The following is an 18074-nucleotide window of genomic DNA, read 5'->3' as shown; positions in this document are numbered from 1 at the left end:
AGTGAACAAATAAAAAGCTTACACTCTCCTGTCTTAAATCTGTAAATGGAAATATAATAATTGAATAAAATAGCTTTTATCTGTCTTTTTGTTTGCTGTCAATATTTGTGAACTTTACGCAGTATAACCGCAACAATCCTGATAATAATCGCAGCAATTACGAGCCGGCTAAGTGATCATTTGTCGCCGCTCACTGCGGTCAATATTAGGTTGCATGTAATGAAACGTGTTGAAGTCCATTCTGAGAGTTAGGTAAACACTGGAGCTGGGGAATGTGAACTATGGGGATGCGAGATGGGGCAGGCTGCAGATGAAGGGAAATTACTGTTGAACTCTGCGTTGCCTCTTCCCTCTGTAAGATGGCGCCTGACGGTGACCTGCCCCTTTCCCTCCCTCCCTTTCTCCCCATCTCTCCCTCCAGCGCTGGGTCATAAATCCGTTGTTGTTTATGAAAATTTACAACATAGCAATGCAACTTTACGACCCAGCTCGCCTTCCTATTGGCCGCAGCTTGTCACGTGGCTGGGAGCCATGAACATGAACTTTTTATATATAATTTCCAATAGCGGAATAGAGCAGCCTTTCATTTAACGGTCTCGAGCGTCCGCGCGGCTGTTTTCACCAGCGACCTTCTACATTTTTACACATCAGACATCTTTCCCCTCTTGTTTTGTGGAGCTTTATCCCGGATAGGCAGAGGCTCCAAGGCGCAGGAGCTTGCCTCGGGACATGTCTGGATCATTCGGTTGCACTGCTGTAGCTCTCCTGACACGTTCTGGCAGGATGCGTGGAAGGAGCCCCGGTGAGTCACTGACCCCCCGGGAGCCCCGGCTTCCGTCCGGGGACGCAGCTGGATACTTTCCTCCGTCTCTGGCCATCTCCACCTGCCAACTCTCTCCTAGCTCCCCTGTTTACAGGCAGAAACCTCCACAAGGTAAGAAAACTGAAACTGTTTCATCAACTTGAAACGATTGAAGCAAATGATAGCTAGTTGTACTGGAATATCACGCCTCGTTTTCTTTCTGAATATCCACATTTTAATCAGTGACATGTTACAGTTTGTTTGCTTAGGATTTTAAGGAAGATGCTGCTTGAGACATTTGTCAGAATGAGATATGTGGTGCATCAGATTACTGCTTCTGCTCTGGTCTTGATCTCCCTGTTGGAGTCTGCATGCTGTCAGGTCTAAATTAGTTTGTTGTGGCTTTTAAATAGAGACGGGCTTTCAGATACACACTTCATTGGGTGTATGGTGGCCGTGAGATGCGCTCTTTGACGCCCTCCTGTGGATGAAGCGGGTGTTGCGGTTGCAGCTCTTGCTCCTTTTGCTGCAAATGGACCTCAGATATGTCGACCTCTATTTCTATACCTGTGCTCCTGCATGATGCTGCAACTTTTTGTGCTCGGACAAACGCGGGCTCATGTTCACACACTGATCAATAATGTGATGTTTAATATTTTTCAAAGACTGTTCACAGTTTGTTTGACCACAGAGATTCCTCCATCAGTTGGATTTAAAAAAAAACAACGATTTCTGTTCGAAAACATTATATGCAGTTTTTTTTAAGTGCACTGAGCGAGCTTAATATTCTGTATTGTGACGCTGCAATGATTTGTTTCGAGCAATAAAAGAGGAGTCTGTTAAGCAACGAAGTCCGGATCTAAAATATAAAGAGTAAACATTTGAATGTAAAGATGCATCCAATATAATGCTCATTTTTCATCTTCAACGTCTGCGCTTACGTTTAATCTTTTGTCCTTTTTTTTAAAGCAGAAAAATCTTACTTTCACATTTCATGTTTTACATGTTTTGGTGGTTGTTCTTCTAATAGATAATAGTTTGTTTGTCGCTGTGAATGGGAGTAACTTTGCGCATCGTGTGACAGAATGTTTGGATATTAAGAATGAGACAACGGTGAGTTTTAGTCGTGCTGCAGCCGTGCGTAATCATGCTATAATATCATTACGCACGGGATTTCGCTCGCGAGTGCTGGTGTGTGTTCGTGCCTGCAGAGTGCACTACCCTCTTGTTTTCCTGCAGCAGTGCCCCCCTCACTCCCTGCCCGACATGTTTGACACTCACTTCTTTCCTCTCCTTTCTCTTGCTCCTAATTTAGTTCCTGGGTGTGTCCCTGGCTCGATTCCGGGAAATAGTTTTCGTGGGAACTTTGTTGCCATTGGCCAGCCATAAATCAGCTGTTGGGGCATGACTGTTTAGCCAACACACTCTCCCTAGTTCTCCCCTCATTGTGGGCCCACTGGACGTGGGAGCCTCCTGACTCACACCGTGCCTTCTGGTGGTGCTTTACGTGCAAAGAGCGCACATACCTGGAACAGAATAAATAATCTGTATCTCTGTGTTTTTGTCAGGAACACATGATTGGGCTTGTGCTGGTTAAAGGCGCTGCTTTTGGGGGAAATGTCATGTTGGGGGGGGAGAGCCGAGGACAAGTCGCTGCCTTCGAGAGACGAAGGTGCCATAAAAATTCCAGAAGGAGAAAAGCAAACGGAAAGCGCGAGACGAGGCTGCATGCCTCTATTTAGGCTTCGTGTCTGTCTCAAGCTCTGTGCGGATCTAATGTTTTTGTATTCCTGTTTGAAATGAACAGGACAATAGCAGATTTACTCGTTTTAATAGGTGCATTGACTCGGTTACAATAAAAGCTGGAGAGAGTCGCTCTACATTTTAAAATTCTCCTAAAAATGTACTTTAATTTAACTAAGATGATCCTACTTAGAAAATAGTTATAATCAATAATCCTTCCTTTTCTGCCTGTTCGACATTCTAATCGTAATTAGTTAACTGATTTAATTTGTTTTACCTTAAAATCTCCCGACGAGCCTTTTCTTATTTTGTATTTATTAGTTTGTCAGTTGAAGAGAAGGGACAGATAATGATGTGAATTTATTGTAGCCTGATGTTAAATCCGAACAAACTGCAGCTTAACGCAAAACAATATGAACTATTATTTGAATAGAGTGTTTTTTGTTTAAAACAAACTTCTCAAATATATTCGCTACAATTTAACGATTTCCAATATTTCCCTTTCAATCATTTCTCGGCCTTTATTTAATTTGAGTCTGTTTTGTTTCCTCAAACGGCAGAGTGTCTGTAAACTGTAAACTGCTTGCTGAGAATAAATATAATTTATATGTAGTAAACATGCAAAATAGCAAAACTGCAGTTTGATAAGATATTGACTGTGTGGACTTCCATCGATGATTCGCTTTTAAACAAAGGCGCAATAAAGCCGGATAACGTGCCGAGTTACACGAGCTCTTATTGTGTGGACGCGTGATATTTTAGGACGCCTTAAACAGACAATAACGCGGAATAACGTGTTTCATATAAAGCTTAGCTTTTACAGATATTCATTTTCCAAAGTGCCACCAACTAAAGGCCCGGGATGACAGTCTGTCAGATTATTCGACAATGCGGCTTCGTGCTTTGGCTTTTATCTTTCCAACAAAACTTTTATCTATCCGTCTCTTCCCATGTGAGTGTTTGTGCTCTAGTTTTATGATTATAAGAAAAAGTGTAAAAAGAAAAACGCAGCCTGCTTTGAATGGGCTTTTATTCTATTAACTGCACACACTATTTGCACTTATCGCCTATCATAACATACATAACAGATCCTGATGGAATTATTTCTGTACATTTCCCTCGCAGAGATTGCACTCTCAGCGTGTCACTTGTTGTATTGTTTAGGAGCTCGTTGCTTTTTGCCGCAATGGTCGTTAACCTCTGAATGACCCCGCGCGGAGCCCACGCCTGACAAACCTCCGCAGACACGCAGTGCAACAGTTGCGCCAGAGGATGGCGCACCACGACAATCCAAAACACCCGAGCCCTGCCTCTGAGTCTGCCCGAGCCACGAGCGCACAGAGGCGCGCGCCCAGCACATCCCACCCAGTATTTCCTGTGTGCACGAGTTTACCTCTCGAGGTCACCAAGCAGGATTTACGACTGGTCAACAAAAGCACGTGATACTCCGCCGTACCCCATATTTGGGTGCCTACGTAAGAGAGAATCAAGTCCATGTCCCACTCATTTCCATAATTCATCATAAATTGTGCAAGGGTGCTATAGGACGCGCTAAAGCATAAGAGCCACAAATCAAGCACACAGGTTTTTGCTGTTTTACCTCCAAAAAACAATAAAAACAACAACAAAACCTGCAACGAGCAAACGGTGGAATTGTCAACAAATGAGCTCCTATTTTGTGAACTCATTCTGCGGACGCTATCCCAATGGCGCGGACTTCCAGTTACATAATTATGGAGACCATAGTTCGGGAAACGAGCAATACAGAGACTCCACGGCCATGCATTCCAGCAGGTACGGCTATGGCTACAACGGGATGGACCTGACAGTCGGCCGGGCTGGTAACGGACACTTTGTGGGCAGCGAGCGGACGCAGGGCTACTCCCCGAGCCACTCAGCGGCAGCGACACCCTCAGTGGAGCAGGTCAGGTACACCCAGTCCGCCAGCAGTACCGGGACCTCGTCTCTATCGCCTCCACCTGACCCGCTACCGTGCTCCTCGGTCGCCAGCTCGTCCCCGGCCACCGAGCCTCAGCCTCAACACCGAGCCGTGAAAAACTCTATCTCGACCCCGTGCTCAACCCCGTGCACGAGCTCTAACGGAGGCACACTGCTGCTCAGCCGGGACTGTGTGTCCAAAGCTTCCCCCCTCGAGGAGGAGAAGCCTGCGGGAAGCGCACCGACAACTCCTCAAAATACCAGCGACTCATCACAGCCTCAGATCTATCCGTGGATGAGAAAACTGCACATAAATCACGGTAAACTTCTCTTTTTAACGAGCTTCTATTGATTTTAGGGACCTGGCGCTGTGTTGTTATTTGGAAAAGGTGTCATCATGCTTATATTTTATTCAGGGACTTTTAAACTTTGAACAAAACACGACAAACTGTTTAATTATTTGCCATTTATATCATTTAAACAGAAGAAAATAGATTTACTCTCCAAATGAGGCATGTGGCGCCTTATGCGCCTCTCACCTGTTTGGTGTATTTGGGCTTTTCACTACTGTCAATACAGAGCAGGTACGGGCTGATTTAACACCAAAACATGCTGGTTTAAAGTATATATTTTTTAAAGTATGAATTATATATTGCATATATGCATTTTTGTTTATTATACAGAATTTGTTCTGGTGAAATATACCAGATTTTACTGCGTAATTCCTTTACGCAAAGTGTAACTAAAAGGTGTGTGTCTTACTTTAATTGTTTTTCAATTCTTGGGTCATATTAGGCGCCTTTTTAAACTTAGTATGTGTCAACTTTAAGCTACTCCAAGCTGCAGAAACCACACAGGAAATGTATGTAATAAAGATGCGAGAAATGTAGCTTTTAAAAAGTTATTGTACTAATTATATCTAACACGTTTCCCCCTTTTCTTTCCGTGTAAGATTTGGCTGGACCGGAGGGCAAGAGAGCCAGGACTGCTTACACCCGCTACCAGACCCTGGAGCTGGAGAAGGAGTTCCACTTCAACCGGTACCTGACCCGCAGGCGGAGGATCGAGATCGCCCACGCCCTCTGCCTCTCAGAGAGACAGATCAAAATCTGGTTTCAGAACCGCAGGATGAAGTGGAAGAAAGACAACAAGCTGAAGAGCATGAACATGGCGGCTGCAGGCGGGGGAGGCTACAGGCCTTGATATTCCCTCATCTACCCCTGATAACAAGCACTATGAAAATAAAACTAACATTGTCATATCAACTTCTCCTCCTCCTCCCTGAAAAAGCGCATAGACTTGTAAACGGGGCAGTGTGCGGGACAGGGGACATCCCCACCTGAGCCCCGCCGTATGTCCAACAGTCCCATTATATTCCTTAATATTATTTTCTTTTTATTCCCAGCGTGGTTATGCATAATTATGTGAGTAAAAAAAGATGCATTCTGTACAGTTCTGTCTAGATTTAGAGGGAAAAATAAGCCTAAATGTTTGTTTAAATTATTTCTTTCTCAGACGAAAAAAATAAAATAAAAATAAAAGCTTGAAATGCTACCTACCTACCTACCTACCGCAGATAAATCCAGTAAAAGTTGTGTGATGCACTCAGAACAAAAACACCCTAATAAAAAAGAGGGTAAAGGTTGAGCTGCCTTTGTGTTTAGCCTTCGTTTTCCCTGTATGTACTGTATATGTATGTATTTATTTGTTTGATGTATTGTACCAACTTGTCAGAAAACTTGCTTCCAAAAAAGTAGAACCAGCAGTGCGCCGTGTGTGGTTATTGTGTGCGTTGTGGACACGTGTATGGACCGAGGTTTCGGCTCAGTCTTCTATGTACAGTAGCTGTTGCCTTGTATCTTTGTTTTTCTTTCTGCAGGAGCTGCTGTTTGCTTTGTTCACCTGAACGCAACATCTCAGTAAAAACGTGTCCTGTCTTTGTTTTTATGTGGAGGGCTCCACAAAGAAATCCATTTCATCGCCTTTCTGTGTATAACTCCATCGTGATTAGCTTTTTGTAAATGTTTTTCAAAGACTGGAAGTCAAGAATATACTATAAAAATAATGATGATGATGATTGCCAATATAATAAACTTTCTACTGGAACGGCAACATTTCAGTGAGTTTTTCTAAAATGTCCGCATTTCTTTTGCGCGTTTGCTGCGTGGAAAAGGAAAGTCAGAAACCGCTTTATAGAGTAAAAGTCTTTCTTATTTGAGCTCTCAGATATTTCCAAAGTTTCCTCAACTTAAATCTTGAATTCAACAGGTCCCCTTGAATGAAATCTTTGTCTTACTCACCTTTCTCTGGAGCTGGGGGGCTTTTAGGGGGTCCTTGGTCACTAAGCGGCTCCAGGGGCCGTGCGTCCCCCTTTTGCGCACAGACTCCTGGGCTTTTCTCGCAGAATCAGCTCGACTTTTCTGGCTGAAAACTTTATTAGGGCCGACTCTGGCTCTCTGACATTTGGGTGCTAAATGAATGGGGGGTTTTGTCTATGAATTAGATCGTAAAAATCATCCGGAGCGCGGCCAGATAGGCTCACTGGCCATAAACGGTCACGTGGTGGCCATTAAAGTAAGTTTTATGGTTTTGGGGAGTTGACAGTATATTGCACATAACATATAATCGCACTGACGGCGAGGCTTCGTCTGACTCTCTCTTTGCAGGCTGTAAGTGTTACTTGACCGGTACAGAGCGTCTGTTTGCCTCAGTATGGACCGGACGCTCTCCAGGAGGAGGACCGCGTCTCTGGGTAAGTTTCTGCAGACTTTCCGGTAGCGCAGGAACAGCCAGCCTGTGTCAAACAGCCGTATTATTGTATTCGCTCCCTCTATCCGTCCCTATTAGACCATTACACTAATTTGTCAGTTGTGCAGTGCTGAATGCTGGTCTCGGCAGATGTTGCGCAGGGTTGGGTCCGGCTCATGGCTATTTAATTGCTTCCTTCCCCGTGTAACTTGTTTCCCTCCATCTGTGGTGTAACTCATAATCCATTTTTACATGTTGGATAATTATCTCTGTGTCCATTTCCACCCCCTCAAACTTCTAGTTGTTGTCGTTTTATTGCATTGGAGGATTCACAGAGCCAGAAAGTTTCCACGGGGTGTGTGGAGTGTGGAGAATCCCTTGATGAAGTTACGCGCTAATGCAGGCCTATAGATTTACAGCTATTGGATTCAGTGTGTGCTGATGACTTCTGGAACTTGTTGGTCCATCACTGGAAAAAGTTGCAGTTGTGTTGGCTGCGCGCTCCGCATGTTGGCACCGTGTTTGGCTCCAGGCTGTAAACAGTGTCAAGTAAACACAACATGGGAACAAACAGCAGCAGGGAGACGTTTGAAAAAGGAATTCCGTTTTGTGTCTGCCACGTCGTTTTGTGTTTGGGGTTGAAAAGTTCAGATGACCTCTTTAAAGTCACTCTCGCTTTGTGCTGACCTCTTGTCCGATCAGTGACCGGCCAGTGGACCCTGACTCCCAAAAACATGGACTAAAACGGGATTATGGTATCGTGTCTCACTCTTTTTTTTATTTGGATGAGTTGGCCTTTTTCTTTTCATCACTTTGGGATTTGTTTTTCAATTAAGCGGTGTGTGACTTGATGCGCTCGTTTCTAATTTGACATTCGCAGGCCAAATATGAAAACATCCGAAAATTAACGGACATTAGGGTCTGATGAGTTTTTGGCAGCTTTATTTAACTTGTTTCCTGTGCGCATTAGCGAAGGAAACATTGTCCGCCAGCCATCACAGTTTCAACCGCAAGCTTTTATTTTTGCGCACAGGCCAACATCATATTATCTTTAACCATTACAGAATAATTCTGAAGATTTTTCGCAAATCAAAAAAGGATTAATACCAGTAGAAGTTTAATAAACTTATGAAGTCTATTTCCGCCGATGCTGGAAAATAAATTCTGGACAGACGAAGCGGATTTCTAACCAGATTATTATTAATATTTCCTGTTAATTCAAACAGTAACAGAAAAGCTTTGAGGTTGCACAAATTTGATGATTAAAATCATGTTTTTTAAATCTATTTTGTCATAGCTTAACACAGTGTGTCCATTGTTGTGTTAAGAAGTCACGCGGTTACCAAAATAGGGAGTTACACACAGACTTTCTTGTTTTATTTCAGACGCACTGAAAAATACAGGACAGAATATCATCTCGGCTATTTGGAAATTAAAACTCTTTCCAATTTTTCAAAATAAGATATTTCGACAGGGCCCCATGTGCGGCAAACTGCCAGGCAGAGAGAGGGAGCGAGAGAGAGAGGAGCGCTGTAGGTTCATCTGGAGGTCAGCCACAGCACCAAGATAAATCTGCATCCTCTCAGAGCCACCAGCAGAGCTCGCTTTAGGCCAAGTTCACTGTCAGCCTGCTGTATGGAGAGAGAGAGAGAGAGGAGGGAAACCGCGCACACATCCACGCTTCACGCGCACACACAGATGCGTATTCACGTTAATGACACGTTTGCTTGGCGTTGCCTATCAGCATCATGCGTAAAAATGAATTTAGCAAAGGGACACAGAGCCCGTGGTTGCATCCTGCACCAGAGGAGAAAGTGTGTGAGGAGAGAAGGGGAGTGTAACTTTAAGTGTGGCCTCCAACAAAGACTTTTGGCTGCTTTGGTGTCTCTATAACGCTAATGAATGATTTGCATATTTTACAGCTCTATTAGTCTTGAGTGGGAGCCGATTGGATTTATCTTTTCACTCCCTTGTTGGAAGCATCATAAAGCTACAATCGCGTTTAAGGTCTTATCCTGGCATCTCCTCTAATTATGAAATTTGGGGAAATGATCATCCTGATGGCAGGAGAGATACACATTGTTCAAATCAATTTTTCGTTTCAAGAGGGCCCGATGCCTCACCGGGCTGGGACAGATGAGGGGGAGATAGCTGCTGCTGCAGAAGAGGAGGAAAAATTGGGGTCAAAAGTTTACGCGCTGAACAAGTCTCCGTCATCTGTTCTCTCCGAGCTTGATGCCAGCCTTATAATAGCGATCTTGACTCTCCACACAAAAGACAGAATAGCTTTGAATTACATATGTTGCACGGTGCACTCCAGGTGAACCCTGGAAGCGCGGTGACCTCGCGTTTGGGACCGGGGGAGGGGACCCCCCACCCGTCCCCGGCAACAAGATTGAGTGGCTGGCGTTTTATTAGGGCGGTTGATTGGTGAATTTCCTTTGAATAAATTGCATTTGATATGTTTAGGGACGAGGGCAACATTTGCATTTTGAGGATTGATACTCTCGACCCGGTCACAGGGTAATGGGAAGGCCCACAGCCCCCAAATCGAGCCCCCGGACCCCTTAAAAAACATTTAGCCCCTCTCTTCCTGATCCGCTGAATAGAAGCCTTTAAAGAAAGCAGAAATGGCACAGATGTTTTTGTGACTCATAAAGAGAATGTTAAAAAATACTATATTTTTTTGTGGAAATACATACATTTACTTTTACCTTTAACTGGGCCTTTTGAACGCTTTGAAAAAATGAACGCAACCTTTAAAAAAAGAAACGGGGTAAAGATTGAAAACCTTTGTGTGTAAAGGTGGGATGAAAAATAAAAGATAATTATTGAAAAAAGTGTATTATTGTTTTAACGCTTAAAAGGCTAAAACTGAGTCTTGACTCTCGCGCATGACGGTTTCTATTCAACCGGCGTGTAACAAACACGATCAGAACCAAAAAATCTTTAAGAAGAATCCGAAATAAAGAAAATCACAAGTTGCTGTTTCGCTTTCACACACTTTTATTGTCCTCTTAACGTCACAAAGGAAACATGTAATTTCAGAAATTGTCCAAAAATAAACACTTTTTTGTAGAAATTGTCTAATCAACGCTTTGAGTACTGAACACATTTGTAGAAACAAAACACACAGTGCGCAACAACATAAATTTTTTTTGTAGGCTACTTTATAAACTAACAAGCGCTGAAACGTCCAAACAACGCAGGTGAGAGTCAGATAATCCGTGGAGCGAATTAGAATATTCATAACTTTGTTGGTTACATTTTTAAAGTATTGTGTAAACAATTTACGGCTGCAAATTCTTTTAGTCACAGCGCTTCTTGTGATTTCCGAGCATCCTGGTCTATTGAAAATTAGGCTTGAATCTTCAACTGAACGCATCATATTGCATGTGTTTAGATTATTTGTATTAAAACCTTTAACGTTTCTTAAAAAGCACATTTCAATCTATTTCAAACTCCAGTAATTAAGAAACAACAGTTGAGTTTATATCTAAACTATCCTGGCATTAATAGCCTCTTTACTGAGAGGAATAAGGAAGTTGTGCATACGCTTCATAAAGGATGTAGCTGCTTTTGTTCGCCTCTTTAAACTCTCTGACAGCCTGGGGGTCAGCATGGTGTTGGTCTAATCAAAGATTGCTGCTGTAGATTAAAAATAGTGACCATTATTGTGAAAAGCCCGTTCTGTTTCCTGAGTATTTAAAAGGGTAATCACACGTGACACGCCGAGACAAAGACAAACATTTTATTCTGAGTGCTCAACCTTTATAAAAACATTTTCATGAAGGTATGAAAAGTGTTTTCTAGCCTGAATCTTCGCCGCATCTTGAATGCAGGGAGGATTTTTTATACGGCCGTCAGGGCTCCGGATAGACAGGAGACCTTGTGAGAACCATCTGCAATCTGTCACCATCGTCACAGCACTTCTCTGATAATCTAAATTTACAGTAAACTGTCAGCATGATGTATAAGCTTAAATAGACCTTCACTTCACAGTGTACGCTCTGAAAGGGAACACCGTGATATGGCTTTAGGTTTTTTTTTTTTTTACTCCGAGAATAAAATCACGAGTCTGTAATTGTTTTTTCCCCCACATTGAGTGCAAAATATGTCTTTAAATTTCGTGGAAAATGACTCAAGATAGTGCAAATGAGTTCAAAGCAGCTTCCAAAGGCTTTCTTTCAGTCGAGTGGTCAATTGGTTGATCATTATCTTGTTAAATTTTGTGCGCAAAGACATTTCACGAAGGTTTTATTGCATTCACACACAGCAGCACCTTGCAGGCCTGCAGGAGATAAAAGAAGTATTACCATGACTAAATGTTTCTTTTTGCAGCCCTTAATCGGAAACTTGTTCATAATTCTAATAAAGTTATTTAAGGCTGAGAACGAGGAGAAAAAGTAGTCCCTATCAACAAGTACCTGCACAAAAAGAGGGGCGTTATTCACGCGAGGATAACTCAGTGTAAGTGGATAATAGCCGAGCTGATGTGGCCCATATTTACACTGGACATATATTATAGAATGGCAGCAGACTGTAAATTTAGATATCATGTGAAGTCGTCTTACCGCTGACATTATGTTGACATATTGCCTCTCAGGTGGTCTCTCGGCCATACGGATATATACGGTGGATATATGGCTGAAAGTAGCACCAGCTGCCATTTACAATGAGTTAGGTGCGAGGAAGGCTGTAAGATACACAAGATAGCAGCAGCTCTGCCTCACAGCAACAATGTGAACACATGAGGAAAAAAGATGGAGGAGCAAAAAGTGAGGCCTGTTTCTGCAGAAGACGAATTCACTTGTTTTAAGTCGTCTGTAACAGCAAATCCAAAATCCAGAGTTTAATGGATGGAGGTCAACACTGTGAAGAAATAAAACACATATTAAATGGTAGTTTATGAGCGCCTGTGCAGCAGATCTCTGTAGCTGCAGGATCCCCTGCTCCAAGTATTCAAACGCACAGTCCGGCGTGTGATTTTCTAGATACTTGGAGGTCTTTTGCACATTTTTTAAAAATCCTTTGGGGACCTTCCTGGGTGCTGACCCGCGTTAAGTGCTCCCCCCCATCAGCACCCCCAGAGCTGAACAGATCCTGGACAACTGAAGTCCAAGTCCGGGGTGAACCCCAGGTCACTGCGTCTAACAGATATGAAAATGTCGCCTCTTTGGAAAAAGGGGGCACGCCTTGTTGTTTAACAAAGACTGTCAATGGGCAAGATTAATCAGAAACAAAATGGAAACGGTGTCACTTTGGGGTCAGGCAGAAGTTATCTCTGTTTAGAGGAGCGAGAGAAAAGAATAGAGAGGGGGGGACCAGAGGGGGGAAAAAAAGAAAGAGGAGAAAAGAAAGCTTTCAATATTTCCGAAGTTTGGCCTCTTGTTTCTCCATGCAGAGGCCTTGTTGACGTGGACAGTGTGGAGGAGCTTTGTGAAGAGGAGCTGCAGATACAGTGAGCCGCCGCCTCGGACATGGAGAGGAAACACGAGCTGGACGTGATGGCTGATGGCGAGGAGCACGGTCAGACTCTTTTACATTTTCCCTTTTAAATATAGAGACACAAACCAGTGCCAGTGTCAAAAACTTTATATATCTTATATTGTTTTAAAATATTTGGAAGTCTGACAAAAGGTTTATCCTGCAAAAAAAAAAAAGTACCAATCAGTGGTTTAATTTACTCAGGAATATTTTTACATTTAAACTTATATTAGATTTTCTCTTATAAACATATTTTCATTGTTAAAATTTATTGCAATCTTAATGTCTTAGCATGTTTGTTCTACAGTAAACTGGGTCTGTTCCAGAAAAATGCAGATTTTAATTGAAATGTTGGCAAACTATTAGTAGAAACTGTTTCCATATATTCACAAATTTATTCCTGCTTGGAAAGTTGTGTTAGGTGTGATGTTGTCTGTGCCGATGGCATCTCTTACTGTATGCTGCTTATAAATCCCACGCTTTGTTTTGGCCTCTAACGCAACATACGTGTCCTGCAAGTGTTGAAAGAGCTTTTTTTTAATGGCAGTTAATGCAGGAGGACTGATAACAGGTGATGATCAGTGCCAGAGGACTGTCATGTGATGTTTTAGGACAAACAGAAAGCAGAAATATTTTGAAGTTATAAATATATCTTGGCAAATAATAATAGTTTCCAGCCGTGGGATGGACAAACAGGGGTTTTACACGTGTAAAAGGCTGTGCAACGTGAGAGATGAGGAGGCATTTGTGTTGTTTGTGTGTGTGTTTGGTATCATAAGGTGGAAGTGATGCACAAGTCTTTACAGCAGGCTTGTGCGTCCGCAGAGCAGCGGCCAGCGAGTGAGCTCGTGCACCGTTGCTGTGTTCTCTTATCTGATTCTTTAAATAAGCAGTTAGTGTTGTTTTTTTGTTCCCCTGTACATCTCTTTATTAGGATTACACTCATTTTTAACTCCAGAAAACAATATTCTAGCCTCTGGTGGGAAAAGTCTTTGTTTGGGGGGTAACCTTTATTTTCTCAGGGCTTGAATTTCACGTCCACCGTCTCTGTCAGAGGATGTGCATTTTTTTCCTCGTGCAAGAAAGCCTCACCCACAGAACTTTGGCCTCATGCAGTAAACAAGTTAGCTGATTGCTTTTGCTTTATATACTGTGATTTAATAAGGAAAACACCAACGTAAGCCAGTCCGAGCAGCGTTGGTGGTACCAATGCCATGCTTTCCATTGGTTCCTGTTTACATGATGCCCACAGGACACGCCGTGATTGGTGGCGCCTCACACGTGACCAGGCAACTTTGTACATTTGACAGGGAGTAGGAGGGTTTTGTGGAGATCAGAAAAACGACAGCGCGATAAAAATTAGTATTGTTGCACTTCACAAATTAATGACCATGAGTTCCTACTTGATAAACTCCAACTATATCGAGCCTTCGTTTCCTCCATGCGACGAATATCAGCAGAGCGGATACATCCCCAACCCCGGTGATTACTACGAGCGGCCAAAAGATACGGGCTTCCCCCATCACGACGAGCCATCCTATCCGAGGTCAAACTACACAGAAACGGGATACGATTACGGTAACGTCCCCGCCACCGGACTCGAGGATTTCGGCGATGGGCATCACGCACAGCCGCAGCCGGTTCCACAGAGCCACGGTCCCCGCCTCACCGCGGCCCCAGACGGTGGCGCAGGGGCAAATGCCAGCAAAGACTGCAGCCTCGCCGGTGAGGTGTATCCCGGCGTAGCGAAGGGCAAGGAGCCGGTGGTCTATCCCTGGATGAAAAAGGTCCACGTTAACACCGGTGAGTTATCGTCACGGTTAAATAGCAGAACCACTGAGAAACAAGCACTGGAACACACGCGAGCCTATTGAGGCAGCACTAGTAGCAGCCCTTACAACAGCAATTTACGACTATCGAGCAGCAGGGTCGGTAATTAAGGACCCTCGTAAATTTTATAGCCTGTGTTCGTCTGTCGGGGCCATGTGCCTTTGTTGCTTTTTAACCCAAACTACCTCCACCACTGGAGCCGAGCCAAACTGTAATATCCAACCCCGCTGTTTTGTTAATCATTTCTGAGCTTGATCTGTCCCTGGATGCGAGTGCTTGTACACTCGGCATCTCCACATTAAGGTCATGTCCGTAAACTGAAACAAGACAGACAGTTAAACAAACAGATCGGCTGTAATTTCAAACCAAATCTTGTAATGTTTTATAGTTTTTAGTCTTGTAATGTGTCCAGTGGAGGAATTAAAGGGGCTTTGGAATAAACGCAATCATGTAACACCTGCTTGCTTGCCTCTATATGGCTTTTCTCCCCCCCCTCCAGTCAATGCCACTTACACTGGAGGAGTGCCCAAGAGGTCCCGCACTGCCTACACCCGCCAGCAGGCTCTGGAGCTGGAAAAGGAGTTCCACTTCAACCGGTACCTGACCCGGCGCAGGCGGGTGGAGATTGCGCACACCATGTGCTTGTCCGAGCGCCAGGTCAAGATCTGGTTTCAGAACCGGAGGATGAAGTGGAAGAAGGAGCACAAGCTTCCCAACACCAAGATCCGCTCCTCCTCCAGCTCGGCCTCGTCCTCAGTCTCGGGGCCCCAGCAGCAGCAGCAGATCAAAACAGGCCAGCAGCTCGTCCCCACGCCGTGCACCGCAGGTCTATAGTGCCTGATCGAACCCCCACCCAGAAAGACCCCCAATCCAGACTGAGATGGCAAATAACACAAGTGGAATTTGATGGACCGATTCTCAGTATTTTACACTCATGGTGTTCTCTCCTTCCCCTTGCCTCTGCCATTGGGCCCCTGTCACGTCCTTTGTGCCCTCTCCCTCTCCGCTCGTCCTCGCTCTCTTCATATAAGCTTGAAATCCACCTTTAATTGCCACGGTGGCAACTGAAGTGTTTATATATTTGTTTATTATCATGAAAGAAGGATAACGCACATTCAAACATAGGACTTGGATCAAAATGTATTATTACAGTTAAAACTGAGTGAGGTTAAAGTAAGTTGGAGCTCATTTTTCTATATGTCTTTTTGATTATTTTTTGTATTATTGCTCATGGAAAGTTCTAATATACTTGAAAGATATTTAGCGAGGCTCCAGATGCCTGTTAGAGAAGCAGACGGCTGTTTTTAGAGGAATGGCATCAGTCAGAGTAACAGTGTAGTTTGTGTGTTTGAGTGGGTTGGTTTACTGTTGAATGTAGTCCAGGAGACTTTCACATTTTAATGTACATAGGCAAATCATAATGAAGGCACAATAAGAAAAGCATTTCGTCATGTAGAATTCTGTTCGTTGGTGTCGTAAGGTCGAGTTTTATTTGTGCTAGTCCGTCCCATGTTGTGCTGTGTTCTAAACTGTGAATATTTGTATGTGTTGTCTCAGTAATGACCGCTGTGATGTAGGCTAGTGTAGGCTGTCCATGTGAAATAAATATGTACTTCACTTATAAGGCTGACATGACTTTGAATATTTTGTCGGTGCAAATACTGATTTGATTTGAGAGCAACATGTATTTTTGGAGCCGTGCGTAATGACAAACCAAATGCGTGTGACATTGCAAAGGTTCTTAATTTGAGCACAGGGCGCAAACGTTTTATTTTCATGCTGCTTGTTTTTATTTTAGTACGCTGATATAGATTTGAATTTATGTATATTTTAAAGTATTTGTTCCTGTTCTCCAGGTTTTGGAGATGCGTGCGTAAAATTGTGAAAGTGTGTCCGAGCTTTGCAAAATGTACTGCGCCACACTTTCACTTTATATTTAACATGTCTACCTGATCTTACTCTAACTTTATCTGAATATAAATTAAACAAATGTGCTAAATTTAATGTTATACAAAAAGAGGATTAACGTTGTATTTAGTGCGTAAAGTTGCGCAGTTTCTCCAAAAGAAAGATTTCTGAGAGGGAAACAATTCCGACTTTTAAGGTGTTAAATCTGAGAATCAGCATCAGTGTGATGCATTACAATCTTACAAACCTCATCTGCAACACATTGCTGTAAAACGTGCAGAAATGTCTTCTTCCATTATGCCTCTTAATGCTCAATTGACTGTAGTTCTAATCCGTGAAATGTGCATGGATGTCATGCGTATTTTCGCGGATAAAGATGTAATGTGGTTGGAATTTAGGAGGCAGATATCAGCTGCTAATGCTGCAGACTTTCCTGCACACGCGGGAATTTAACCAAATCTAAATAGTTAGATGTATCTGTCCACACATATTGTTCTCGCTTGGCTTTATAAAGAGATCTCAGGGAACCTCAGTGCACCAGAGTGTGAGTGTTGGTCACTACCTGCTACATCCAAACAATAGAGAGTTCAACCAGGGGACACGGCCGGCTCTGGCCAATCACCAACTCGGAGCACTTCTTCTGACCCCTGACCTTTCGACACACACAGTGTTCGGATCATACATCAGCGCTGAGACCTCCGCGAGCTTTTTCTTCCCATTTAAGATTTACCCAAAGACAGCGCGGAAACAAAACCGGTGTTAAGGTGTGAATCTGAGCCATGAATTTTCCCAAAATTATTTCAAGAGACAGCTCCACTGCAATTCATCACAGACACGCTGCCGTCAGGCCGTGCAGAGCGCAGATGTAGGCTAAAACAGGTTGCCTTTGTGCTTGTAATTTAGTATGATTTTTAATATGTTTGGCACTGATGCTTTCTGCTCCACGTTTAAGACAATAAAAGCAAAATGAATTAGGCTGCAATGCATTTAATCGTAAATAGATAAAACTGACATTCCCTAAAATCCCCACAGTGACATTTTTTTTAGAAGCTTTACATCTTTGTCAGTGTAACTTTTTATTTAAGTCTTTAACATGTATTTATAATGAGGAAAATAATCCTGCACAAACGTTAGAACCGTCTTCACGCACTCCCCTGCTCTCTGTGCTGCTCTCGCTGCAGACATGGGATCTGTGCAGAAGATGGCGTTGAGGCTGATTGGCACCGATTTTGCGCAGACTCCAACAAGTCCAACTAGTTAAATTACGGATCTCAAGTCATTTGATTCGCGAATAGAGGTCACTTCCAATGTTCTGAAATTTTAATTCGCCTGTTCACGTGACTTGTTGAATAATGAATGCCCCGGGGTCAGAAATAGATGTGAAAATCTGCCTTATTTTCAGTTGAAGTGATCCTCTGCAGGGTGCGAGTCACATCTCTTCTCACCCTGACAAAACTCTGGACTCAGACCGTCATGACCTGTGAGTAGATCTGGCTATTATTTTATTTTCTTACATTTTCTGGAGATCTTAAAATATATATATATAATATCCCGGAAGTGGGGTTTGGTTCATGATCTTCTTGCGCAAATTCAGTGTTTCAATATAATCGATTTATTT

At 43.2% G+C, this 18074-nt stretch overlaps 2 protein-coding genes across 2 annotated transcripts; both read left to right on the top strand.

The window, feature by feature from the left end:
* The first annotated feature begins 4208 nt into the window (after positions 1-4208).
* hoxa5a (homeobox A5a) lies at positions 4209-6481 on the top strand. The gene is made up of 2 exons (XM_069681559.1): positions 4209-4803; positions 5436-6481. Exons 1-2 carry the CDS (start codon positions 4209-4211, stop codon positions 5684-5686), a joined length of 846 nt encoding a protein of 281 aa, XP_069537660.1. The 3' UTR covers positions 5687-6481.
* Positions 6482-14077: 7596 nt separating this feature from the next.
* On the top strand, positions 14078-15481 carry hoxa4a (homeobox A4a). The gene is made up of 2 exons (XM_069681296.1): positions 14078-14521; positions 15048-15481. The coding sequence occupies exons 1-2, from the start codon at positions 14104-14106 to the stop codon at positions 15380-15382; spliced, it is 753 nt and encodes a 250-aa protein (XP_069537397.1). The 5' UTR covers positions 14078-14103; the 3' UTR covers positions 15383-15481.
* The last annotated feature ends 2593 nt before the right edge of the window (positions 15482-18074 follow it).

The sequence above is a fragment of the Semicossyphus pulcher genome, unplaced genomic scaffold (assembly GCF_022749685.1).
Source record: "Semicossyphus pulcher isolate SPU_LCO1_2020_fin unplaced genomic scaffold, fSemPul1.0.p SCAF_5, whole genome shotgun sequence".
Lineage (NCBI taxonomy): Eukaryota > Metazoa > Chordata > Actinopteri > Labriformes > Labridae > Semicossyphus > Semicossyphus pulcher.
Note: the sequence above shows the minus strand (reverse complement) of the source record. Positions and strands in the feature narration are given on the sequence as shown.